The 26,548-nt window shown below is 43.8% G+C and overlaps 1 protein-coding gene across 7 annotated transcripts in view; it reads left to right on the forward strand.

Moving 5' to 3' along the window:
• The window catches only part of si:zfos-2326c3.2 (mitogen-activated protein kinase kinase kinase kinase 4), a 337,746-nt gene that overhangs the window by 62,458 nt on the left and 248,740 nt on the right, over window positions 1–26,548 (forward strand). For all 7 annotated transcript variants that reach the window (XM_068047141.1, XM_068047135.1, XM_068047137.1 and 4 more), the window contains one exon: window positions 4,627–4,683. In XM_068047141.1, coding sequence (XP_067903242.1) covers window positions 4,627–4,683 — 57 coding nt within the window. The remainder of the gene's footprint in view (window positions 1–4,626; window positions 4,684–26,548) is intronic.

The raw sequence follows: 26,548 nt of genomic DNA on the forward strand, positions 1-26,548 counted from the left end.
CCCCACCTCCCAGCACTCCATGCCCATTCTCCCTCCTCCCATTGCTGGGGTCTGCCAGACTGGCCAAGGCGACGCTGCCTCACTCACTTGAGGTCCTAGTCTCCAGCGCTGGACCTGGGCCCAAGGCCTCCTGTAGTACCATCAGTGGCTACCGCTCCCGTTGTGTTGCCAATATTGATGAGCTGCTGGCCCTGTGATTGGGGCCATCTTTAAAGCGACGGGGATCCCGGTGCTGGGCTGTTAATTGCCCGAGTGCCGTTAAAGAGACTGGGGGTTGGGGGGGTGGGGTGCTCTGAATGGGCAAAACAGGGTTCCCACCAACTTTCGGCCAAAAGCCCCACTGGCTCCACTAAATCCAGCCCTAAAGGCACAAATCAGCAAACCTGAGGTCATCTGCAGGCAAAAGCTTGCAATTACTTGAGTAGCTCCTGGACACTGATGTTACAACTAGTGCTGGGGCGGAGGAAGGGGCTGCTGGTTCCTCCAGCCTTTCACACCTCCATTTCATCCCACCCTCTCTCATCCCTCTGGACTACAGACACGGTGAAGCTTCTGGCCGCTCTTGCAATCACGAGCTGAATCGCCCTGCCTCCTCCTCAACCCACCCGCCATCCCTAATTGGACGACGATCCCAGAGGCGCCCTCTTAATTGGATGTCTCCCAGAAGATTGTACTGGCAGTCGTGTTGCTGTGGCGATCAGGTTTGCAACCCAAAGATGGTCCCAACGTCCAGAAAAAAAGCCTAAGGTGGAAAAATTCAGCCCATAATTTTTTTTAGTCGCATTTAACTCAAATAATTGAATAATTGTTATCTTGATTGTTGTACCATTACTACAGGGGTGTACAACCTGCAGCCAGGGTTGCATGCAGTCCCTGAGCCCTATGTGACCCTCAGACCTCAGGTGTTTCAATCTTACTAGAGCTTTTATTTCATATTTGCTAGTTTGTCTTTTTCTTTTGGGCCTCCTTATCTCGAGAGACAATGGATACGCGCCTGGAGGTGGTCAGTGGTTTGTGAAGCAGCGCCTGGAGTGGCTATAAAGGCCAATTCTGGAGTGACAGGCTCTTCCACAGGTGCTGCAGAGAAATTTGTTTGATGGGGCTGTTGCACAGTTGGCTCGAGATAAGGAGGCCCAAAAGAAGTTTGTCTCATGTTAATTTTGTGGGCCTGGAAGTTTGGAAAGGGCTGCGTAGAACTTTGCTGCCTTTTCTTCAATAACAACAACTTGCATTCTAATAAATTTCTTCTGCACTGTCTCCAAAGCTTTCATGTCCTTCCTAAAGTGTGGTGCCCAGAAATGGATGCAATATTTCAGAAGCCTCAGTTTAAATCAAAAAAGGCAGTATATGGATGTCTTAGCAGCAGGCAAGTAACCCAGGTTTCCATCGGATGGATAAGGTTAAATCCCTTCCCAAACTTTAAACATGATCCCCCATGCTCCAAGGTGGCACATCTATACAACCCACAGACAGACCCTTGTCATTATTACATCCAGTATTTCCCGGGGTCACACAGTAATACATTTGGCTATATCACTTCAGCGTGAGTTATCCATTTATCCCAATGCATTTGTGCTAATTGAGAGTCATTTCACTCTTGATTTGGGAGAAGGTGTGAACATTTGACAAAAAACAACCTTGAATATTTGTGAGCCTAAACAGTCAAGTCCCAACAGATTTATCACATTTGCTAAGAGTGCTAAGCATAATCACATGTTCTGCCTCATGAATACGTTTCAGCTTCCAAATAGCAAAGGTGGCTTTCTTAAGCAAATGGGAAGCAGGGGAAACATACAAGTTCCAAGTTGTTGGATGTTAGCTCTACAAAATAATGAGGAATTCTTCATTTTAAGGGGTGGCAGCAATAATATTCAGCACTGCTTGAACTGCATCTCCTGCCGGACAATCTCCGAATGGCAATGGTGAAAAAGTCTGAAGGCCAGCACAATATCCTATTTCCAAATCTCAACACTGCAGGAGAAATCATCTTGCTGACACAATAGGAAACTCTTATTCATGGTGCATCCTTATTTACCTATGGAGCAGACTCTGTGAAGATTCACGTGAATCTTTGCTTTTGTATTTGCCACTGCCATTGACTTCAAGCAGAGGCAGAATTTTATGTCTGATGCAGGGGAATAGAGATAAGCCTCGATACTCAGGCAATCTCTTGAGACTCCTCTCTTTGCCGAACAAATGGAGGAAAATTGAAGAAATAAGGAGCAAATAGCTGATTAGAGAACAGATAACGGTTGGTGTTGATTGAGTTCTCATGAAGTAGGCCACTTGCAAGGGCAAAAAATGGGATTTAACCTATAAGATGCTCCCTCAAGTCAAAAATAATGCACCACACTAATAATTTGATTTGATTCCCTTTTGCTCCTGGATTTTAAATTTTCTACAGTGTGCATATATTCAGATGTATGGTGTGTAGACTCTCCTTCCCTCCCCCACCAAGCTAATCTTCAGAAGATTCATTATTGCTCCAAATATGGCCAGTTATTCAAGCCTTTGCAAGGGAGCAATTCCCAGTGACTGATGAAACCTGCACAGTTTGGGGACTATAAATGGCTTGCACATTTCTATAAATACTTTATCAATGAGTTTATTGAAGAATTTCACTGGATCTTACTTGCGTATTGATCAGCTGCCTGCAATACTTTTTGACCCTGTGTGCTCACTTTGCCATATTGGACGAGCTGAGACCAATTTGTTTCCTGTCCAGTCTGTGTGGTTCTAATACAGAGCCGCATCCATTCATTGTGCATATAGCGAAATCACTTCCATGCACAACTGATAATTTTCTCTCCATTCATGGATAAAGTCTTGGGTTATGTGCACGTAATTTCCCAAAAATGCTTTGGGCAAGAGGGGCTCTGCGACAGGAGAATGTAAGCAGAAACATAGCCTGATACTTATTCCTATTCCTGAGAGATGGGTACCTTTTTTTGAAGGTGGCTACTGCTTCTCAGTTCGGGGCACTGCTGTCTGGTGATCGGTCAGCCTTCTGATTTCAGTGTTGGTGGAAAATGGCTGTGCTGCATGAAGTGCTAACCCTGAAGTTATGCTGTGGAAAGTATTATATGATCCATAATATGTTTGTCTGAAATTATTTTCTCTGCTATTTTAGCTGTTGCCATCTTTTTTGGGTTCAATGGTGTCAGTCACTCCCATAAGCAGCTGAGCGCCTTTCATGGGATATGATTCACACTGTCTTCTATGTGCTAAGAAGGCAGCATATCCCGGAGGTGCAACAATAGTGAGCTGAATCAGATAGTCATGTCTTCTTCACATGTGCTCCTTCAGTCAACACTTGCTGAGATCCAACCAGATACAAAATTAATAGGCTTCTTCATTTCACAATAAAGTAAAAGTCAAGGATGGGAGAGTTGTGAGGGGGCAGCCAGATTTGCTGAGGTGAAAAGATTAGAAATGCTGGAGAGCTATCTTGTTTAAGTCAAATAAGATGAAACACTGGTTTGGGTTTGCATGGCTGGTTCTTTATCTTATATTATGCAAAAATATATTGTATGTTATGGCTTAAGTGAAGATCTAAGTTGAGAAGCCAACAAGAACAACATTGGAGAACTCAATAAGGATTTCAACAACCAGTGGGGATGTGCAATGGGAGGAGGGGCGAGTAAGTAGATTTGGAGATATTTAGGATATGGGGCTTGAAAATCAGTTGTAGATGGAATAGAGTTCTGGAATTGTGTACAGCCTGAGCGAGCAATTGGGAAAGGGGATGGAGTTCGTGACAAGAGTAATAAGCCCATGACATATATCAGAAATTATTACTTTTGTGTGCCTGATGTTCAATTGAAGAAAATTCTGCCTGTTAAATTGACAGTGTCTATTGACACTAATGTGTCAGCCAATGAATTGTGGAGTGGGTGGGGGAGGGGCACGATTTAAGACAGGACTTACAGCAGTCTATCCCACAGAAAATAAACTCTATTTACTCAGCTAACAGTGTCTAAGAGTCTCCAAGAATTACAACAAACAGGACTCATGACTGAAACTGCAGCGAAGTCTCCCGATGAAAGCACGGTTACTTCTCCAGCAAAAAGCAGTGAGTGGAGGATAGTTATATAATACAGAATATGTGTAAAATCAATCCCATCACTTACAGCCATACTGTCTCCAAGCATGATTGATGGGGGGGAATTACCCAATTATCTCTTTTGTGGCCGAAAATAGTGGTGTCACGATATGCAGCCAAGCTGGGGGTGTGGGGGATGGGGGGAGGGGGGTGGGGGGTGGGGTGGTTGCCTTCAGTATATATAATCTATGACCATTGAGGGGTTAGAAACAACTTATTCACTTCAAGTTATTGTAACAAAAAACGTTTTCCAACCCAGAGTTTTCAGTACTGCAGGACTATGCAATTTAATATTGTCCTTTTTAATGAAACTATTACTTCTATTGGGAAATCTAATCACATTATGTATAATGGGGAACTGTACTTTATGAAATAACATTTATTTACCATAATACCAGTCACTGTATTTCAAAAGTAGTTCTTTAAATTGATAAGACACTATATAAATACAAATATTATTAATATGTCAGTAAAATACACAAGAATTTTTCCAGTCAGCTCACAGTTTGCAGTTTTTATTACAGGGACGTCATGTCAAGACTGGGCAACTGGCAGCCATTAAGGTCATGGACGTCACAGAGGTGAGTTTTTAATTTGCGGTTATCAGGATTATTTCTTAATGAACTTTCATATGTTTTTATTATACTAAAAAAAACAGTGTATTAGAGATCTAGTGCTCTGTATGTGCTTGGATGATATGTAAATAGGGAAGTGACAGTAATAATCCCTTATGATCTGCACTGAATATTTTAGTCTTTCGCATGTGTATTTCTTCAACCTGTCTCAAAGCAGACCAAGTTAACACGAGGTGAGGCAAGACTTGGTGAAAATCATTTATCCACTTTATTTCACAGTAGGGTGAGCCTGCAGAGCAGCAATAATAATCAGATTCACTTAATTACTTTGACATCACCTAATGATACAAAACCAAAAAACATGCCACTCTGTCCCACCTCAATGGGTCATCTTATTTGCATGAAACAAGAGGTTTTGTAACTGTCCTCCAGTGTTGGTAGCTACTTTGCCTATGTAAAGACCCTTTCAGTTTCCTCTTTAACAAATCCTGACAACTAACCTATGAGTCGTATTTCACTTCCTTCATTTTCCCACAGGAAGTTGGGGTTTGGTTTCTAAACCTGACCTTCCCCAACTCTCACCTAGATGAGGGATTGGCCAGAATAGCCACTCATTAAATCTATTCTTGTTCACCCTCCCGATAAATCTAGCTTCATACATAGCTCAGTAAGAAGGAACATTCGATCCCCCTATAGGGTTAAGGTTTGTTGACAGCACTGGGGATGAGATATCAACTCCCCTATTGTTTCCAGTTGCCCTGCATACAGTATCGATGTCTGACCTAATGCACATCCTGAAAATGCTTTCAGTCTGAGACCTTCCTTTTTGAACCTGTGCAAATGCATGTTGTTTTAAATCCCAACACGTAAATGTAACTCTTATCTCTCCGTGCTCAAAAGGAATCTCAAAACGTGACAATATGCTTATTCAAATGATTTCAGAATTGGTGCAGTCCGTTTGGTCGTGTTTCATTTGCCTACTAATAACGTGGATTTCTTCTCAGCTCCGTGTGTCATTGTGCTACCGTTGGAAATCATGGCTTTGAAAGTTTTGGTTTAATTAAAGAAAGGTTTAGTGTTATAACAGTTTTACATGGAAATTTACTTCAGGAACTCATGGATTACTGGCTGGGAATTCTCTAAAATGAAGGCTGCATTCCTTATCCTTAGAGGGACAGCCTTTTTGAAAAAGTTGACTGTCATTTCACTGCTGGCAAATATGCTAACTATAGTCATAGTTTCACTTAGCTGAGATGGCCAGCAATAAAATAATCCGAGCCCTAGTTAAATAAAAGCAAAATGATGCAGATGCTAGAAATCTGAAATAAAAACAGAAAGTGCTGGAAATACTCAGCAGGTCAGACAGCATCTGTGGAGGGAGAAGCAGAGTTAACGTTTCAGGTCTGTGACCTTTCATCAGAACTGACAAAGGTTAGAAAAAAATTATATTTTAAGAAAGTGAAGGCGTGGGGTTGGGGGGCGGTGGGGAAGAGAGCAAAAGGGAAGGTGTGTGATAGGACAGAGGGCAGGAGAGATTAAATAACAAAGCTGTCCTGGGACGAAGGAAAAGAACCTGTTAATGCTTGTAGTGAAGGACAAAGTATTAGTCCCGAGAGAGTGTAATGGCACAATATTGAGCAGCTCTGTCCACATGAAAAACAGGCCCATGGTTAAAAAAAATAAAAAAGAAAAATTTAAAAAAATATGTAAAAAAGGCCAGTCATGCTCTGAAGTTGTTGAACTCAAGGTTGAGTCCACAAGGCTGTAGAGTGCCTAATTGAAAGATCAGGTGCTGCTCCTCGAGTTTGTGTCAATGCTCACTGGAACACTACTTAGTTTGGTTTTCACTGTTGTTCAGTATATTCATTTCCATAGCACCTTTAATAACCTCAAAGCATCTTATAGCCAATGAGGTACTTTTGAAATGCAGCCTCTACTGTACTGAAGGAAACATGGCAGCTAATTTGCATGAAAGTCCTACAAACAGGAATGAGCTAAATGGGCAGATTTTGTTTTTTTTAAGCGTGTTGTTTGAGAGATACATGTTAGCCAGAACACTGGAAGATCTCCCCTGCTTTTCTCCAAATAATACCTAACTTAGGATATTTCAAATTCACCGAGGAGGGAATACAGAGCTTCTGTTTTGCATCTCATCCAAAAATAGCACCTCCAACAGTGCAGTACTGAAGGCCAGCCTAGATTATGTGCTCAAGTCTCTGGAGTGGGATTTGGACCCACAACTTTCTGATTCTGAGGTGAGAGTGCCACTCATTGAGCCAAAGCTGACACCTTGCAAGACAATCTCAACATTTTTCAATGGCCGAGAAATATGATAGATTTATCTATTTCATAGTGCACCAAACACAATCCCGTACTTGTTGAGAGATCTAATCCTAGTTTTCAAAATTCTGAAAGGTTTTGAAAGGTGATAGAGGGTAAGATTGTTTCCATTGATAGATTACTACTGAGGGCTTGGGGAGAGAGTCTGAAGATAATTTTAAAAATTACAATAAAAATATTATGACTGGAAGAATGAAAAGAGGAAGAATTTTTTGTGCAGAATATGGAATGCATTACCACAAGTGGCTACTGAATTGTGGACCATAACATTAAATAAAAGTGAATTGGATATATATTTGAAAATGCACAGCATAAAAGGATACAGAGAAAGGTACTAGAATTGGAATATATTGCTGGCTGGTGTGATAGGTGTTGACTCTCTGTATGCCTACAAGAGGGAGCTGGACTGCTTCTTGACTGAGACAGAGATTGTATCTCATAGCTCTTTAAATATAACACTTGTTCCACATGATTCCTGGGCTAGTTTTGAGCGGGGGGGGGGAGGGTCAGAGAGGAATTTTCCAGGATATCTGCTCCTTTATTGCCTCTCCCAAACATCTCAGTCCCTGGATGTCACTGCAGGAGTTCCTCAGGGCAGTGTCCTAGGCCCAATCACCTTCAGCTACTTCATCAATGGCCTTCCCTTCATTATAAGGTCAGAAGTGGGGATGCCGCTGATGATTGTATGATGTTCAGCACCATTCGCGACTCCTCAGATACTGAAGCAGCCCGTGACAGATATAGCAAGACCTGGACAACATACAGGCTTGGGCTGATAAGTGGCAAGCAATAGTCAAGTCACACAAGTGCCAGGCAATGATCATCTCCAATAAGAGAGAATCTAACCATCTCCCCTTGATATTCAACAGCATTACCATCGCTGTGTCCCCCACTATCAACATCCTTGGGGGTTACCAGTGACCAGAAACTTAACTGTACCAGCCACATAAATACTGTGGCTACAAGAGCAGCTTGGAGGTTAGGAATTCTGTGGCGACTAACTCACCTCATGACTCCTCAAAGCCTGTCCACCACCCACAAGGCACAAGTGAGGAGCCGCCCCAACAACACTCAAGAAGCTCGACACCATTCAGGACAAAGCAGCCCACTTGATTGGCACCCCATCCACCACCTTCAACATTCATTCCCTCCACCACCGACACACAGTGGCAGCAGTGTGTACCGTCTACAAGATGCCCTGCAGCAACTCACTAAGGCTCCTTCGACAGCACGTTCCAAACCCGTGACCTCTCCTACCTAGAAGGGCAAGGACAGCAGATACATGGGAACACCACCACCTGCAAGTTCCCCTTCAAGCCACACACCATCCTGACTTGGAACTATATCGCGTTCCTTCACTGTCACTGGGTCAGGATCCTGGAACTCCCTTCCTAACAACACTGAGTGTTTCCACACCATTTGGACTGCAGCGGTTCAAGAAGGCAGCTCACCACCACCTTCTCAAAGACAATTAGGGATGGGCAACAAATGCTGGATTTGTTCACATCCCGTGAAAAGAATTAAAATAAAACAATGAGATTACAATTGAGGGAGGCAGCGGTGTAGTGTGCTAATGTACTCATAACCCAGAGGCCCAAGCTAGTGCTCTGGGACATGGGTTTGAATCCCACCACGACAGATGGTGAAATTTGAATTCAATTAATAAATCTGGAATTAAAAAGCAAGTCTAATGGTGACCATGAAACCTTTGTCAACTGTTGTAAAAATCCATCTGGTTCACTAATGTCCTTTAGGGAAGGAAATCTGCTATCCTTACCCGGTCTGGCCTACATGTGACTCCAGACCCACAGCAATGTGTTTGACTCTTAAATGCCCTCTGAAATGATCCAACAAGCCATTCAATTCAAGGGCAATTGGGGATGGGCAATAAATGCTGGCTTAGCCAGTGACACCCACATCCCACGAACAAATAAAAAGAAGCATGGCTGCAGTGGGGTGGTGGGGTGGAGAGCTGGGGAGGGACAGGCAAGGGGATGGCAAGAAGTGTCTAGTCATGATGCTGCAGTCATCATGTGGTGAGGCAGGCGAGAAGGACTAACTGGTCTTTCCCGCCCATCAGTTTTGTATGTTTGTAGACACTGCCTTTTGAAGAGCTGGCATAAACACAAACCTCCTTCTGTGCTGTGGAGAAATCTGCACAAACGTCTGTATGCTGCTGATGTAGTTGGAGGCATTCACATGCATCAGTAGTGATGGTACACTATGGACAGAAAGCACCAAACCAAGGAGGATGACAGACTGAATTAGTTGAGCATTACACTGATAAAATGTGGATCATGGTGCTTTAGTCCTTGGAAAATATATTTTTCATTGTAAGCCAATTTAGCAGGCATGTAGTAGTGATGTTGTTGATTTATAAACATGAATGCCACTAATTGCTGGTTTATTGCTGTTTATATTGCAGCATGAGAATGTAAAAATTATAAGATTTTACTTCCACTAAGAAAAGTGTTTAAGCTATCCTGGAAGTAATTTGTTTGATTACATTGTACAACGCAGGCAAAATTGACAACATGCTCACCTCTACGACTGTAACCTCTGCACATATCAGGACTAGACTGGGTGAGCTGTCTGCTCACTATGGCCTGCGATTTATCTTGCCCTGGTTGCGGCTGTAAAAAAATGGCGGCCCGCACATTACTCCATGGAGCCGCTGCGATATTAAACGCAGGAGCTCATTTACATGGTGTGAGGGGTGGGCAGTTCGTTCCTGGCAATGGCATCTGACGCAGTGCGCGGGCGCCAACTCTATTTTAAAAGGGCCTCCAGCCCTTCAATGCAATTTACATTTTTGAAGAAACATGAATGTAAAAAAGTAAATAAAGTTATCACGATCCTCTCCAACTCCCCCCATGCCCTTAAAATTTATTACTTGCCCTCTCCTCCCCGCATCAAAACTGACCTTGTGATCCCGACCTTCCCCCCACCCCCCCAAAGTTCATAAACTATGAACTTTACCCCTTCCCACCACCCCCTAGACCAACCATCAAAGTTTCACCCCGTTCCCCCCGCCACCCAGAAAATTTACCTGCTCCCCCGCCTCTCCCCACCAGTGTTCTGCCTCGGATCTCCAAATGGAGATCCGAAGGCGTGGGAGTGCCAGCCGCCGCCACCAATATGGCACCAGAACAAACGGCGGGAGCGGGTAAGTACATTACGTACATACAAATATTTAAATTTTGATGCCGCCGCCGAGCAGCTGGAGAGCCACAAAGAGGCCTCACTGCCACAGGCAATATGGGGCTGGGCCTTCCTGGCATCGAGGTCTGTGGCAGGCCTGTCCCAGAGGCATTTTCCACACCCACCCGCCATGACCCCCGACATTGGGAATGGGGCTGTAAAATTTGCCCCTATAACTGAGGCAATTGTTTTTCAGGGCAGGACAAGCTGATGGGAGAGTTAGTGTTTATTTAGTTTAGTTTAGTGATACAGCACTGAAACAGGCCCTTTGGCCCACTGAGTCTGTGCCAACCAACAACCACCCATTTATACTAATCCTACATTAATCCCATATTCCCTACCATCTACCTACACTAGCAGCAATTTACAATGACCAATTGACCTATCAACCTGCAAATCTTTGGCTGTGGGAGGAAACCAGAGCACCCGGCAGAAACCCACGCAGTCACAGGGAGAACTTGCAAACTCCACACAGGCAGTACCCAGAACTGAACCTGGGTCGCTGGAGCTGTGAGGCTGCGATGCTAACCACTGCACCACTGTGCATCTGCGCACTGTTTATCTGACAAGAATTTAGCTACAGCGACTGTACAGTTGGTATGAATATCTTGTGTATAAACAGCATATGCTCCCATTTAAAATGTCAGTTCCTTTCCATGTACTTTGTTTTATACAGCTATAGAATAGATACACTGCCAAAATAGACCACATATGATTATTAGAAGTATTTGGGTTTTTATCAGCACAGATTAATTGCACACTCACATAAATGCCAAGATTTTATCTGGGTGATGGATGTCTCGGCCACTGGTTAAACCATTAGCAAGAACCCTGAAACGAAAACAAGAAATGCTGGAATCACTCAGCAGGTCTGGCAGCATCTGTGGAAAGAGAAGCAGAGTTAACGTTTCGGGTCAGTGACCCTTCTTCGGAACTGACAAATATTAGAAAAGTCACAGGTTATAAGCAAGTGAGGTGGGGGTGGGGCAAGAGATAACAAAGGAGAAGGTGCAGATTGGACCAGGCCACATAGCTGACCAAAAGGTCACGGAGCAAAGGCAAACAATATGTTAATGGTGTGTTGAAAGACAAAGCATTAGTACAGATTAGGTGTGAATACACTGAATATTGAACAGCAAGTGCAAACCTGAAAAAAAACCTGAAAAAAACAGTGGGTAAGCAAACTGAACAAACTAAGATGAAATAAAATAAATGCAAAAAAAGATTGTAAAAAATGTAAAAAAGAATGTAAAAAAAAAAGAAGAAAAAATAACTAAAAATGAAAGTAAAATGGGGGGGCTGTCATGCTCTGAAATAACCCTGTGTCGCCTCCTCTGGGGAAGGCCTGCCAAATCAAGTGTCAATTAGGCACTTAAGTGGGCAACAGCGGGCCTTCCCCGGGATTAAGGACCCTGGCGGTGGAAGTCCCACCTGCTGAGAGTTGTCAGCCAATCAGAGGCCGGCAGCTCTTTCACTGAGCAGCGCCACCACAGAAGCAGTGGCTGCTGCCGGTACTGGACTCACTGGAGGCGCTGGACCCAGGCCACAGGTAAGTCAGGCCGGGAGGGGTTTTGTGGAGTGGGGGTCGCAAGGGAGGTGAATGTAGGGACGGGTCGGCAGCAAGGGCAGTGGGGTGGTTCTCAGTGCGCCCCAATACCGGGTCCTTCCTTCAGGCACTGTGCCTTTTAATGAGGGGGCCCTTTCCCCCCCCAGAGCTGGCAAGCAATCTGCATGGGCTTACTTGGCATGCTCCATGTGCGGCAACAGGCCCGCATGCTGCTGGGCTAATTTCAGCAGTGGAAGGATAAGGCCATTAATTGGCAGTGGGGTGGGAAGGCTGTTCATGGGCCTTCCTGCCACAGACTTAATTTGGATGAAGGCAGGAAGGTCCCCCTCTACCATATCCCGCCCGATTATATGCTCTCCCTGCCTCCTAAGTCACCACATGGGAGAGCAGAAAATTTCCCCAAATTGTGGCTGATTTATTGTTAATAATCTTTGTGCAGACGTCATTTTTTTTTAGCCTTTGGTTTTCACAAATTGTGTTTTGAGAGTGCATTGCACACAAAGATTGCTGCCTTCTGTAATTGGTCAATGGAGCCATCAATCACTATTGACTGCACCAGTGATTGGCTGGCTAGCCTTTCAGTCATTTAAACGCTTTTAAGTTTATTGATCAATCAACATAACTGTCAGATGAAGAGAAGGTGGTTACTCAATGGGCAGTAACAGCATCAATCATTGCTGTGGTGCCTTGGTGATAATGAAGAGTGTTCTCCATGAAAGCTGCAAGGGTCATAACCTTTCATCCCTGCAATCACACCCCATCTCCATTCAGCCACCCATCCCTGAATACTGCACTATTCATGTTTGGTGAAGGTGGATGAAAATACTTGGATCCTAGGATTAATTCTGGGATGAAGAGGATTTTGGCTCAATCTGTAGCAAACTTTCAAGGGACAACAGAAAGTATATTTTTCGCTGAGGAAATTGTAGGTATGAAGACAGCAACTGCTTTGAACTGCAAAGAATAGATATACGTTATGGCCTATAGTTAGGAAAATAGGGTTATAATGGGGGTAAATTGATGGCCAGAAATTATTCTGCATAAAATCCCTCTTTTGTGCTCAGCTCCAATTCAGAAACTGCTTTCAGATAAATGTGAATGATGAGACTTCCTGCCACACCAGGCTGCTCCTGCTGTGTCACATCATTTCCTCTTCATTGATTGCACATTGCAATGTCTTGCTCTTCTTTCTCACACAGCATCCTTCCTGTCCTTCACAGGAAGCAAGGATCTGGGTCATTTTCCTCTCACTGTTAAGTTAATAGGAAAGTGGTTAGAATTAGGTCTTACAATGGTGGATTGCTTCCGATATTTTAATTGCATTTGACAGAGCAAATGTCATTACCAATGAAAATAACCCAAAAGTCCCTACAGTGAATTAAACAGTCCCTATGATTGAAAGCAGTGTGCAGGCATGCAATTCCAGCTTCCTTCACTGTGTTTGAATCCTTATTTGACTGTTCAAGCTAACGGTTTGCATTGTGCATTCAGTTTGACAAGAAGATGAGGAGAGCATGGCATTCACTTCATGCACAGTTGAGTTTCATCTCTCTACTGTGGGCAGATGAGATCAGCATTCATCCAGGTCAAACTGAAATGTGGTAAGAGATGACTTGCTGATGACCCCAGCAGAGATGTACAACTGGTTGTATTTTTATCTCACATGCATTCTTTTCACAATCGACTTTGCTTCACCACAGCTTTTCACCCCAGAACCCTCCAATGTGTAAGTATGGCCCAAATCCCAACTAGTTAACCTCACAGTCCTCCACCCTTTTCAGTCTGTTATTAGACTATCTGGTTGCAGTCTGTTACCATGGTTATTGTCAACGTCCCAAGCTGCACGTATGCAACCACATTAGAAGCAGCACTTTCATTTTGAATATAATCAAGGTCAGTTTGTTCATTTGCATTCTTTCCCCACTTTACCAAGCAGGAGACAGGCTTCCCAGGCTACAGGGACTAAAGGGTTAAAACTCAGACATGTACCATTCTGTCTTTCTTAGACACAAGTAGAGGAAGAACTGATATATGGAGGACTGTCGATGGGGAGGGGGACAGTGGTAGTGGCGGAGCATGGCATGCATTCATAAAATGACAGAAACAACTTTTTTAGAAAAAAAAAACGGTTAACACATAGAGAAAACAGGAAAGACTGTTCCTGTGGAAAAGAGCAGTTTTTGTTTTTAGGCCAATTAGTGTGAGAAATCTGGAGAAATTCCATTTTGGACACTGGGTGATTTCCCAACCTCACAAGGGGATTTTCTTTTTGTGTAATCCATCAGTCTCAACTTTCTTTTCACCTTTTTGTGTGTTTGTGCAGCCGGTGAAGGAGATAAGACTAGCTGGAGAATGGACTCGTTCCCTGGCACTATTTGTTATCTGTCATGCATTCTGCCTTTTTGCTTCACCTGATTGTTTCTGCAGAAGCCAATTCCCAAAAGGCACGTTTGAAAGATGCCACTTTTGCCAGTAGAGTGCATGATTGATCCATAGTAGTCCGATGGACGCCAATAGAGATGGCCACCCAACATAATGTCTGCTGGAGGGACATTAGCATATTTATGATACTCTGGGGAGGGGATAATGAAAGAATCAGGTTGAGGCGGAGCTTCCTACTGGAGCCGTTGGCAGAAAGCCTGTACCACATACCAACTCAACAACTTGAACCCCAATCATTAACGTAACCATGAAACAATATGGTGTATTCATGCTATTTTGGTGCAAAGCAGTTTAAATAAATATGCCAGTGCTATACTCCTTCCTTCTTCTGCCCTAGACGCTTCCAGTTATGGTTATGCCAAACAGATTTGGCTGTGGAGCACTTTGGGACATCCTGAGGCTGTAAAAAGCACTATATAAATCTGAGCTGCCTTCCTTTTTTTATCTGGTGCAATCTGGAGGGGCACAGTGGCGCAGTGGTTAGCACCGCAGCCTCACAGCTCCAGCTACCCAGGTTCAATACTGGGTACTGCCTGTGTGGAGTTTGCAAGTTCTCCCTGTGTCTGCGTGGGTTTCCTCTGGGTGCTCCGGTTTCCTCCCACAGCCAAAAAGACTTGCAGGTTGATAGGTAAATTGGCCATTATAAATTGCCCCTAGTATAGGTTGGTGGTAGGGGAATATAGGGACAGGTGAGGATGTGGTAGGAATATGGGATTAGTGTAGGATTAGTATAAATGGGTGGTTAATGGTCAGCACAGACTCGGTGGGCTGAAGGGCCTGTTTCAGAGCTAGATGCTCTTCAAACAATGGAGAGATTGTCACTCTACTACCCTCCTGGTGTGGCTTAAGTCGTGCATTAGTGGGGATGCAACTGTAATATTGTTATTACATTTTCATCTGTCTGAGCATCAGAAAATATACTCTAAAACCATAGTTCTTAAACAAAAAATTCAGCCTGGTGATACCTTAAAGAATCTCTGCAAATATGGCAGCAAGGAAGAGCACAAATGTTTGGATTTTAATAACCAGCAATTGTGCAACAGCAACAAAAGGAAGGGCAAGAATATTACCATAGATGTTCCAAGTACATCAGTTCTTATTCTGCTACTCAGGAGTTACTGGAAACACTCAGCAGGCTAGGCAGCATCCGATGTTCCAACGTAAGGTAAGCAACTTGAAACATAGGGCTGGAATTTAAGGACCCGCTCTGAGGCAGGGTCAGAGGTGGGAGGGCCCATAGAATCACGATGGGTGACGGGGGGCAGAGGGCCCATCGCCGCCCCACCGCCAAGCAATTTTGCCATGGGTGGGATAGGCTGAAGACAGGCAATTAAGGACCTCTTTCCCCTGCTGCTGGGATCTAACCAGCGGCAGGGGATGCCTCCACCATGCTGGGAGGGAGGCCTTGAGACGCACTACCTGTGGGCTTGGTTGTGGGGGACCTCTCCTCTGTGGGCAATCTGTGGCCCAGGGAGGACCCCCGCTGGCAAAACCACCACCTCCATGAACACCCCTTCCCCCTGGAATTCACGCCCACCACCCCCACCTACCCACCCTTCACCAGGGCCTTCTGGACTGGCCCTGGCAACCCCAATGGGCCTGGGTCCAAGGCCTTTGCAGAACTGTCAGTGGCCACTGCTCCCAGTGGCACTGCTGATACAGCTGAGCTGCCAGCCCTCTGATTGGCCAGCAGTTCATGGAGGCAGAATCTCTGTCCTTAAAGGGATGGAGATCCCGATGCCGGAAACAACGGAGGATTGCACTGGCGGTAGGGTGGGGGGTTGGTGGGTCGGATGGGTACAGAAACGCCGAGGTAGTACTCCGCCTTCCTTTTTAGCCTGGCACTGGGAGCCCCCACCACATTCACAGGATCCTGGCCATTAACTCTGTTTCTCTCTCCACAGATGCTGTCGGACCTGCTGAGTGTTTCTAGCATTTCCTGGGTTTTTTTTTTTGTTATTTCAGATTTTCAGCATCTGCGGTATTTTTTGTTTCAGTAGGACCAGTTGTGTGAGAAAGTTTCTCAAAGGTTGTCACTGAAGCTGCTCAGCCTCTTGCTGGAGGTCTCAGTGTTTCTTCTGTAACAGTCGCATTCTGGGAGATAGTTCAGGAGTCTCTGACAAACTGTCCGAAAACAGGCTGAAGATCCTGACAGGAATGCATTGCTAACAAGCCTCCACTCAGCGACATTCCCCTGCAGAGACAGATTGAGCTAATGTGAATGTGATGAATTGAAAATGGAAATGGCCTAAGTCAATTTTCCAAGTGGCACTGTAGCACCTAGACTTTGCTACTCCCAACTCTTAAACCTGTATTGCAGAGAAACTCCAAGGCTCCAAATTGTACTTCCTGAATTCACAGATGCTTTGCTTTGAACCATTTTAAAAAATCAAATCAAAGTAAACCAAAATAAAAATATGAATACATAGAATGACGTAGAATTTGCAACAGGCCATTCAGCCCAACTGGTCTATACCAGTGTTAATGCTCCATGTGAGTTTCCTCCCACCCTACCTCATCTAACCCTACCAGCATATTGTATTCCTTTCTCCATCATGTACTTATTAGCCTACCTTTAAAAACATCTGCATTAATTAATTCAATTAATTAATAAAAATATGGAATTGAAAGCTACCCTCAGTAATGGTGCCATGAAACTATCATCGATTGTCGTAAAACCCCATCTGGTTCATTAATGTCCTTTAGGGAAGGAAATCTGCTGCCCTTACCTGGTGTGGCCTACATGTAACTCCAGCAATGCGGTTGACTCTTAACTGCCCTCCGAAATGGCCGAGCAAGCCACTCAGTAGTCAAGAGTGGCGCAGTGGTTAGCACTGCAGCCTCACAGCTCCAGTGACCTGGGTTCGATTCTGGGTACTGCCTGTGCGGACTTTGCAAGTTCTCCCTGTGACTGCGTGGGTTTCCGCCGGGTGCTCCGGTTTCCTCTCATAGCCTAAGACTTGCAGGTTGATAGGTAAATTGCCCCGAGTGTAGGTAGGTGTTAGAGGGGATGTGGTAGGAATATGGGATTAATGTAGGATTAGTATAAATGGGTGGTTGATGGTCAGCACAGACTCAGTGGGCCAAAGGGTCTGTTTCAGTGCTGTATCTTAAAGGGCAATTAGGGACAGGCAACAAATGATGGCCTTGCCAGTGACGCCCACATCACATAAAATAATTTTTTTTTAAATCACCTAAGCTACTTCAATTGTTCGCACGTTCTACATTCTCTGGGTAAAGAAGTTCCTCCTGAATTCCTTTATGAATTTATTAGTGACTACCTTACATATATGACCCCTAGATATATGATCGCTAGTGGAAATGTAGAACATTGAATAGGATTGCTCCCTCTCTTTGTTAAATATATAATACAGGACATCTCACAGGCTGTAATGAATTGTTAGCTTGTACCAGCTGTTTAGTTTAAAGATAAATACAGATTAATAAATAATTGAGTGCTGAAGGCTCCCCTGACTTTTGGATGACCCATCAGTGTCAGTGTTGACTCCCTTCTGATTAAATTGTACTGTAATCAGATTTGAGCTCCACAGAGCGTTAACCAGTGTTCAATTTGTACAGTTTATAATAGATGCTGGGACTTCTTGCAGTTGGTAATTGCACATGTCAGTCTCATTTTTATCTTATATAAACAGCTACTGCTCACCATTTTAAATAACGCAGTAACAAAAAAAGATAGAATAAAGAATTTGCATTGATATAGTACTTTGGTGCTGTGAAAGGCTCTTTACAACCAATGAAGTACTTTTGAAGTGCAACCACTGTTGTAATGCAGGAAACACGACGACCAAGTTATGCACAGCAGGCTCCCACAAATAGCAATGAGATAATGAACAGACAATTCATTTTAGGTAGTGGCTGAGAAATAAACGTTAGCCAGAACATGAGGGGAACTCTCTTGCTCTACTTTTGAAATCGTGCTATGGGACCTTTTGCATCCACCCGAGAGTGATCTTTAAACTTCAAAACAGCTGATTTTAGGAACAAATAAATGCTAACTGAATTAGTTTTAGAACCACTGACCCATAATTTTCATTTAGTTCATGTGTTATTTAACACATATTGGATCAGTTTAATTGAAGTAGATAAGATATTTTTGATCAGTAGGATATGTTCTCTTAAATAGCTAAATTCCTGTGAAATAGTAATCCATTCAACCCTTTGAATCTGTTCCACCATTAAATTAGATCATGGTTGATCAGTATCTCAACTCTATTTACCTGCTTTTGCTCCACACCCCTTGATACCCTTAGGTGCAAGAATATATTGAACTCAGTCTTGAGCATTTCAAATGACTCAGCATCCATTGTCTTTTGGGGGAGTGTTTTCCAGATTTCTGCTACACATTGTGAAAAAGCGCTTTCCAATTTTACTCCTGAGCACATCAATTAGATTTTTTTTAAAAATTTGTGCATAGGATGTGGGCGTCGCTGGCAAGGCCAGCATTTGTTGCCCATCCCTAATTGCCCTTGAGAAGGTGATGATGAGCTGCCTTCTTGAACTGCTGCAGTCCATGTGGGGTAGGTCCACCAACAGTGCTGTTAGGAAGGGAGTTCCAGAGATTTGACCCAGCAACAATGAAGGAACGGCGATATAGTTCCAAGTCAAGATGGTGTGTGGCTTGGAGGGAACTTGCAGGCAGGGTGTTCCCATGCATCTGCTGCCCTTGTCCTTCTAGTTGGTAGAGGTTGTGGGTTTGGAAAGTCGAAGGAGTCTTGGTGAGTTGCTGCAGTGCATCTTGTAGATGGTACACACTGCTGCCACTGTGCGCCGGTGGTGGAGGGAGTGAATGTTGAGGATGGTGGATGGGGTGCCAATCAAGCGGGCTGCTTTGTCCTGGATGGCGGCGAGCTTCTTGAATGTTGTTGGAGCAATCCAGGCAAGTGGAGAGTATTCCATCACACTCCTGACTTGTGCCTTGTAGATGTTGGACAAGCACTGGGGAGACAGGAGGTGAGTTACTTAACACAGCATTCCAGGCCTCTGACCAGCTCTTGTAGCCACAGCATTTATGTGGCTTGTCCAGTTCAGTTTCTGGTCAATGGTAACCCCCAGGATGTTGACAGTTCGGGATTCAGTGATGGTAATGCCATTGAACGTCAAGGAGATTGGTTAGATTCTCTCTTGTTTGACATGGTCATTGCCTGGCACTTGTGTGGCATGAATGTTACTTGCCACTTATTAGCCCAAGCCCGGATGTTGTCCTGGTCTTGCTGCATATGGACATGGGCTGCTTCAATATCTGAGGAGTCACGAATGGTGCTGAATATTGTGCAATCATCAGCGACCATATGATGGAGGGAAGGTCATTGATGAAGCAGCTGAAGATGGTTGATACTAGGACACTACCCTGAGGAACTCCTGACAACCTGAAAACGACCGGTTTATTCCTACTCTCCATTAAGCAATCCATGCTAATATATTAACCCAAATCTCATAAATCCTGATTTGGTGTAATAACCTCTTGTGTGACACCTTATCCAAAGCACCAGCTCCCTCACTGGCTTCCTCTTACCTCCCCTGTCAGTTACAACCTCAAAAAGCTAACAGATTGGTTAAACACGATTTCCCTTTTGTAAAGCCATGTTGACTTTGTCCAATCATATTATGATTCTCTAAATGCTTTGTTACCACTTCCCTAATAATAGATTCTAGGATTTTCTCGACGACTGATGTCAGGTTAACTGGCCTATAGTTCCCTGTTTTCTCTTTCCCTCCTTTCTTGAATACTGAGGTTACATTTGCTACTTTCCAATTCATGGGGACTGTTCTAGAATCTAGGGATGATCAAAACCAATTTAATTCCATCTGTCATAATTCTGCCTGACCACTTATTCTGTCCATGTCACTTTGTAACTTCCTGCTACCATCCACATAAGATCATATGTTACGACCAGGTGAGAAAGGGGTCTAGGGGTTCCCTCTCAGCATTTTCCTGGTTTGGCCGTAACAGGGTTTAATTTTTAAAATACCGTGTTTTTAGCTTCCCCTCAGTGAATCCTTGTTCACTGCTTTCCACTTGTAATGGCAAAGAAATCAATCAGACAGGTTTTCCTAGATTTAAACAAGAAAGGTGTAATATAACCTAAAAACTCTAATTCAGTTAAAACTATTAAAATATAAAATGCGACCATGCTAGCATGCATATGTGATACACACGCAGATAGAGACAGAAAAGGGGAAAGAATCAAGGGGAAAGGTTTGAAGCAATAGCTGGAGTTCATTTACTGTCTTTTCAGTTTGATGTAACGTCTTTGATTGCATTCCGATCTTGCCATCTCATTGGGGCCCAGTACACACTTTCAAACTTGTTTCCATGGTTTTCTGTCTTCTTGAAATCCAGTTGCAGTTTCTTCTTTTCATAAGAGAGAGAGCGAGACAGGGAGATGCTATCTTCCTTCAAGTTCAGTTGCAGTCTGACTTTGAACTGTTCTGTGAACACAATTCAGACCAAACCTGACCCAGCAGGCCAGTCATGTGACTAGCTTCTTTTTTTTTTAAACAACCTGCCCAGTGAGGTTTTGTGGATTCTTGCAATCTTAGTTGGCATCCTCAGTAAGGGGCTGGAATGCTGGCAATGTCTTGTGATCAAAATCCATTTGGTTAATTGAATCAGGGTGCAGTTCCATTGTCTTCTCCAGGCAACTGTCTCTTAGCATGCAAATGTTTCCAGCCACTGTCCTGTTAGAATGCAGATGCAGCCCATGTTTTCAGTCCAGTAAGAGTTTAAAATTAATGTTCCATATGATGAAATTAATATGCCTCATTCTTAGCAGGTATGGTTTTTCTCACACCATACCTCCTATTGACAAATTATTTTTGGGTTATGGCATCACTGGCAAGGCTGGCATTTATTGTCCATTCCCAATTGCCCTGAGAAGGTGGAGGAAGTGCAATATTAAGGCTATTATTTGCTAAGCCTTGCCAAAATTCTTTGGACATCCAAAGAAAAGTAATGGAGTTGAAGACTTACCATGGGTACATGGTTAAGAAGGCACATTGTTACTTGCTCGGTTTCCCTCACTGTGACATTATCAGCTCGCACCTGCCACACTGAAAATATAAAAACCTAAGTGTGCAAGATGCGCTGCTACAACAAAATTTGGACCATTAGCACATTTATTGCTAATACTGCACAATAGCAATCAATTACATCTCTGTAATTATAGCCAAATACTATCTGGCATCTCTACTGATGCAGTTTAAAAATAAGTATGTCACAGGTTTCCTTCATTCTGCTATTAGATATTTTATTCTTCACTGTGCATCAGCGAACTATGGTTTTGACAAGATGGTCACAGCATATCTTTCACAACATGAATGAGACTGTCATAATTGCAATTTATTGCAGATATCTCCTTTTACTGCGAACTGCACTACTTTTGCAATTTGTTCAAAAGGAAAACTGAGTGTTCTGAGATTTCAATTTCACTTCTTCAAATTTTCAGACACCAAGTTACTACATTTCTGAAAGGATCTTTTTCTTGTATTCTGTTGCCTTGATTAGCCACTGACCATTGTAACCATAGCTTCTTGCGTGAGCAGTAAATTTATACCAAAAGGAAGAAGCCTAATGTTCATAACAATGTTTAGCTCCTCTCAGAGTGAATTTGCTTTCTGGTTCCAGAATTCTGCTTGTGTTGTTTAAAAAGAATAGTTTTAATACTAGACATTACAACAACAAAATTTCACATGTGGCATAGTTTGTTTCGTAAGGACATTAAAAGCCAACCGCATAGTGTGTGACCAGAGTCACATGTAGCCCAGATCAAGTAAGGAAGGCAGGTTCCCTCCCCTGAAGGACAACAGTGAACCAGTTGGGGTTTTACATCAATCCACAATGTTTTTTTTTTCTTGATTCCAGCCCAAAGCCAGAGACGACCCCCTCCCAGATTCCAAGATAGCGTCATTTTCATAACTACCAAAGGCTGTCACAGTCTGCGAGGCTGCATCAGTGTCAGGCCCCCCTGTCCCAAGCAGATCCATCCTTCTAAGGCAGCACAGAGTGGTCAAAGCAAAATGTTACATTTCCACAGCTGCCATATGAATCACTCCTTACAGACAAGGTGATTGATCCCAACCAGAAACGATGGCCTTACTCTAGTGAAAGGTTGGTTCCTTCAGAAAGCTTCAAAATGACTTACGGCAGGTCTCAACTGGCATGTTTTCACTGAAAGGCGTAAATGGAGGAATGTTCTGGGAATGGCAGCTGACATCATGCTCTTGCTTTAGGGATGGATGGCAGGGCATCATGGGAAGAAGATCTGCCCAGTGCCCCTGCCCCTTCCTGTCCCCGTCCCCCTCTAGAAAAGTAAAGGTCCAGTCTCAAATTTTGGAGGAATCAGGATCTGCACCATATTCCGGACCCTTTCCTTTTGCATAACTCTGACTTAGGAATTTTTGGACCATATGTTTCTTATGCTTTGGGGGCAGGGGATAATAAAGCAACATACAAAAATTATCCAGGAATATCTACATTTCCAGGGAGCTTTTGGACTGGATGATTTCCCTGCAATGATGAAGCTTCCTGTATTTACAATGTTACGGCCAGGTGAGAAAGAGGTCTAGGGTTCCCTTTCAGCCTTCACCTGGTCTTGCTGTAACAGGGTTTTATTTTTAAACACCTGTGTTTTTAGCTCCCCCTTGGTGAATCCTTGTTCACCGGTTTCCAATTGTAAGGCAAAGAAACGAGCACAAACAGACTTTCTTAGGTTTATGAAAAAGGTGAAATTTTATTAAATTTAAACTTAAACTCTAAATTGGTTGACGCCTATGGATACACGACACGCTGATGCATGCATATGCGACACACACATGCAAATAGAGATAGAAAAGAGCAGAAGAAAAATAAAGTAGAAAGGTTTGAGGCAATAACTGAAAAGTTTTTGTAATGGTTCTTCGAGCTCACTGTAGAACATCTCCTTGATTGCAGATAGTTCTTGCTTTTCGTTGGGGCCCAGTATTCTTCTTGAACCTTGTTCACTGTAGGAGACTTTTCTCTCTTGGGGTTCATGTGTCTTCAGGGTTTTTTTGGAGATCTGTGAGAAAGAGATGGGAGCAGACAGGACAGGAGAGGAGGTCTGTTTCAGTCCATGAGCAAAGAGCTTTCTGCCCAAACTCTCAGTTCAAACTCTATAATTCAGAAAAAACCAGACTGCCAAGCAGTTTAGTCATATGACTGACTGGTTTGTCCTCTTCTGTTTATGGATTGTATTGGAGAAGGGGATAGCTCCTTTGTCTACAAACATTGTCTGTTAATATGCAGACATATCTTTCCAGCCAGGGGCCTGGCAACCCCTTGTAACAGGCCTTCTCTTCTTCCCAGGAACAATTTGAAATTTAATGTCCATGTGGTGAAATTAATGTGCCTCATTCTTGGCAGGTGGGGCCTGCATGACAACAAGTTATTTAAACCCGAAGTTGCCTCGTGTTTTTGATATGTTAATGTAAGCACACTGCTAGAGGAGATGTGACTAATTATTTCTAAAGCCTGAACAAAGGAAATCATTTCATGCTCATCTAAATTTTGCAATGTACTCTTGAACACTTCCGCAGGTGGGTCAGATTGCTCATTAGTATGATCTGCCACTATTTTGTATATTTTATTATAGGAACATAGGAACAGGAGCGGGTTATTCAGCTCCTTGAGCCTATTCTACCATTCAAAAAGATCATGGGATCTATATTCTAACTCCATCCACCAACCTTATATACCAATGGCTACTAGCGATCTCACATTTAAAACTATGAATTGAGAAAGCATTTATTGCTTTTTCTAGAAGAGTTCCACACTTCTACCATCCTTTGCAGGAAGAAATATGTCCTAACTTCTCTACTGAATGGCCTGATTCTGATTTTTAGGTTGTGGCTCCTTGTCCCAGACCACCCCCCACCCCCTGCAACTGCAAAGAGAGTTTCTTTCTATCTAGCCTATCAACTCCTTTCGAACATTAAAAATCTGAATGAGATCACCCCTTAACTTTCTGTATCCCAGGGAATACAAGCCTAGTTTATGTAATCTCTCCTCATAATCTAACCTTTGGACCCTGGGAAACTATCGGTGGTAAAAGTGAGTTTGGAAGTCCCAGAAAGTTGTAATGGATTTCAAATGGTTTCACTGAGGATTTTATTGCTCTGTATTGACTACCTATTGTCATAATGATGTAGATGAGTCATGACTCACTTAATATTTCATCAGAGTTTCTGTTAGCGTCTAAATCTAAGATTGTGGACTCTTTATTGTCGCTTGGAACACTTTAATATGGTGGAAGTCTAGTATTGGAGTGGGAGTCAGTTGCCAGCATTCGCCAGAGCTGGTGGGCAGCCATAATGACAGGGCTAAATTGTGGCGAGTCGAAGAGACTTGGTAGTTGGCAGGAAAAAAGACAGAGGCGCAAGGGGAGAGCCAACTGTGCAACAGCCCCGACAAACAAATTTCTCTGCAGCACCTGTGGAAGAGCCTGTCACTCCAGAATTGGCCTTTATAGCCACTCCAGGCGCTGCTTCACAAACCACTGACCACCTCCAGGCGCATATCCATTGTCTCTCGAGATAAGGAGGCCCAAAAGAAGAAGTCTAGTATTGTACTATTACTTACCTGCTATGCATTATCATCTCTATATAATTAGATAAATATAACTGTTAGTTTTAACCTGAACAATAAAGTCTGACTCCCTTTTGGGGTGGACAAAATTATGTGTCGGGCAGCTTGTGGGCTCCGGTGCATCATGCCATAATGAAAGGTTAACTGATAGTCCTGTAGAATGGTGCTTCATTCACATTACATCTAAGATTATATGTTGCAATTCATAGGAGACATGAGTCTGTTAATGGAAACTGCTGTGCTGTAAACACAAATTGAGAGTGTTGGGAGGAAGCCTGGATCATAACAGTCTGTAAACACAGTGAGCCGCATCTTCTTGTCTTACCACCGGGAGCAGCAGTGGATGCAGAAAATGGCGGCCGCCCTGCATGGGACCCGCACCGCCACGATTTTGCGGCGGGCGGCCACTTAACATACTGACGGCAGCTGCCCCCCAATCACGTGGCAGGGGCAGCATCAACGACACTGTGAACAGCATCACCTGATGCAGGAGCAGGTGCTGGTGCCATTTTTAAAAGACTGCCGACCCTGCAAACAAAATGCAGAGTTGCCCCCACACCCCCCCCATCCATAAAATAATGCAGAGTTGACCCCCTCCCCTCCTCGGTGGTGCCAGCTTCTCATGGACGGGAAAGTGAAGGTGCGTGAGTGCCGCACATCAAGCTCACAATCGGGAACAGATGGGAAGATCACGCCAGATGACATTGAAATTTATGTAGAGAGGTATTTCAAATATTTAAACTAGGGTCCCATTGCACAGCGGTGGGGGTGGGGGGGGGGCTGCCACGGAGCTTCCCTGTCCCCGGGAAGATCGGGCCCAGCAATCCTGGTATCGGGTTCCATGGCGGCCACTGCCGCTCTGATTCTCTGACCTCCACTCTCCCCTCACCAACCCCCCCACTACCCCATCCCCCCCCCCCCCCGGCTACAGAACCCAATGTCAGGCCGAGCACACTATCTGGCCGAGTGTTTGTGCATCGGGTCACAGTCAAAATCATCCTTGAAATAGCTTACATTACAAACACAATTTTATTGGTTCTCTAAGGTGATGGCTTGAGTCTGAAACTGTGGTTAAGAGCTATTGGATAATATCAGTTCTTCATTTTAAAACTCTGTAAATTGTTGGGGCTTCCCATTTTCTTGCGTGATAGTGAAATATGCTTTCAAGGCCATTAGAACAGAGAAAATCCCCTATGACCATTCATCAGTTCAAACGTAATTTGTTTTGAAGGTTTGTGGTCAGTTCTACAGAATGGAAGTTTTATTTTTCCTACTTTTTCAGGCAAGACTCTGTTTGGGTACTCTATCTGTTAAGTGCATGGTATACCTTTTCTCATTCTGCTCAAACAAAACTCTGCTTTACCACTTTCTCAGAAGATTCTGTTTATGACAGCAGTTGATGCTTCCATTTCCCACAACACCCATCCCTAAGACACAAGGGAAGCATTCAAGCCCTGGAGCTAATGTTGGGGAAAGCCATGCAACTAATCCTTCGCATCATGCCACCGAGTTAGGAGGAAAGAAAGGGTCAACTTTGGCTTTATGGCCTTGAAAGGAAATGGCTCAGTGGTATCCTTATACAGGTGTTTTTCTTTCTTTTGGGCCTCCTTATCTCGAGAGACAATGGATACGCGCCTGGAGGTGGTCAGTGGTTTGTGAAGCAGCGCCTGGAGTGGCTATAAAGGCCAATTCTGGAGTGA

Source organism: Heterodontus francisci, chromosome 15, assembly GCF_036365525.1.
Source record: "Heterodontus francisci isolate sHetFra1 chromosome 15, sHetFra1.hap1, whole genome shotgun sequence".
NCBI classification, from domain to species: domain Eukaryota; kingdom Metazoa; phylum Chordata; class Chondrichthyes; order Heterodontiformes; family Heterodontidae; genus Heterodontus; species Heterodontus francisci.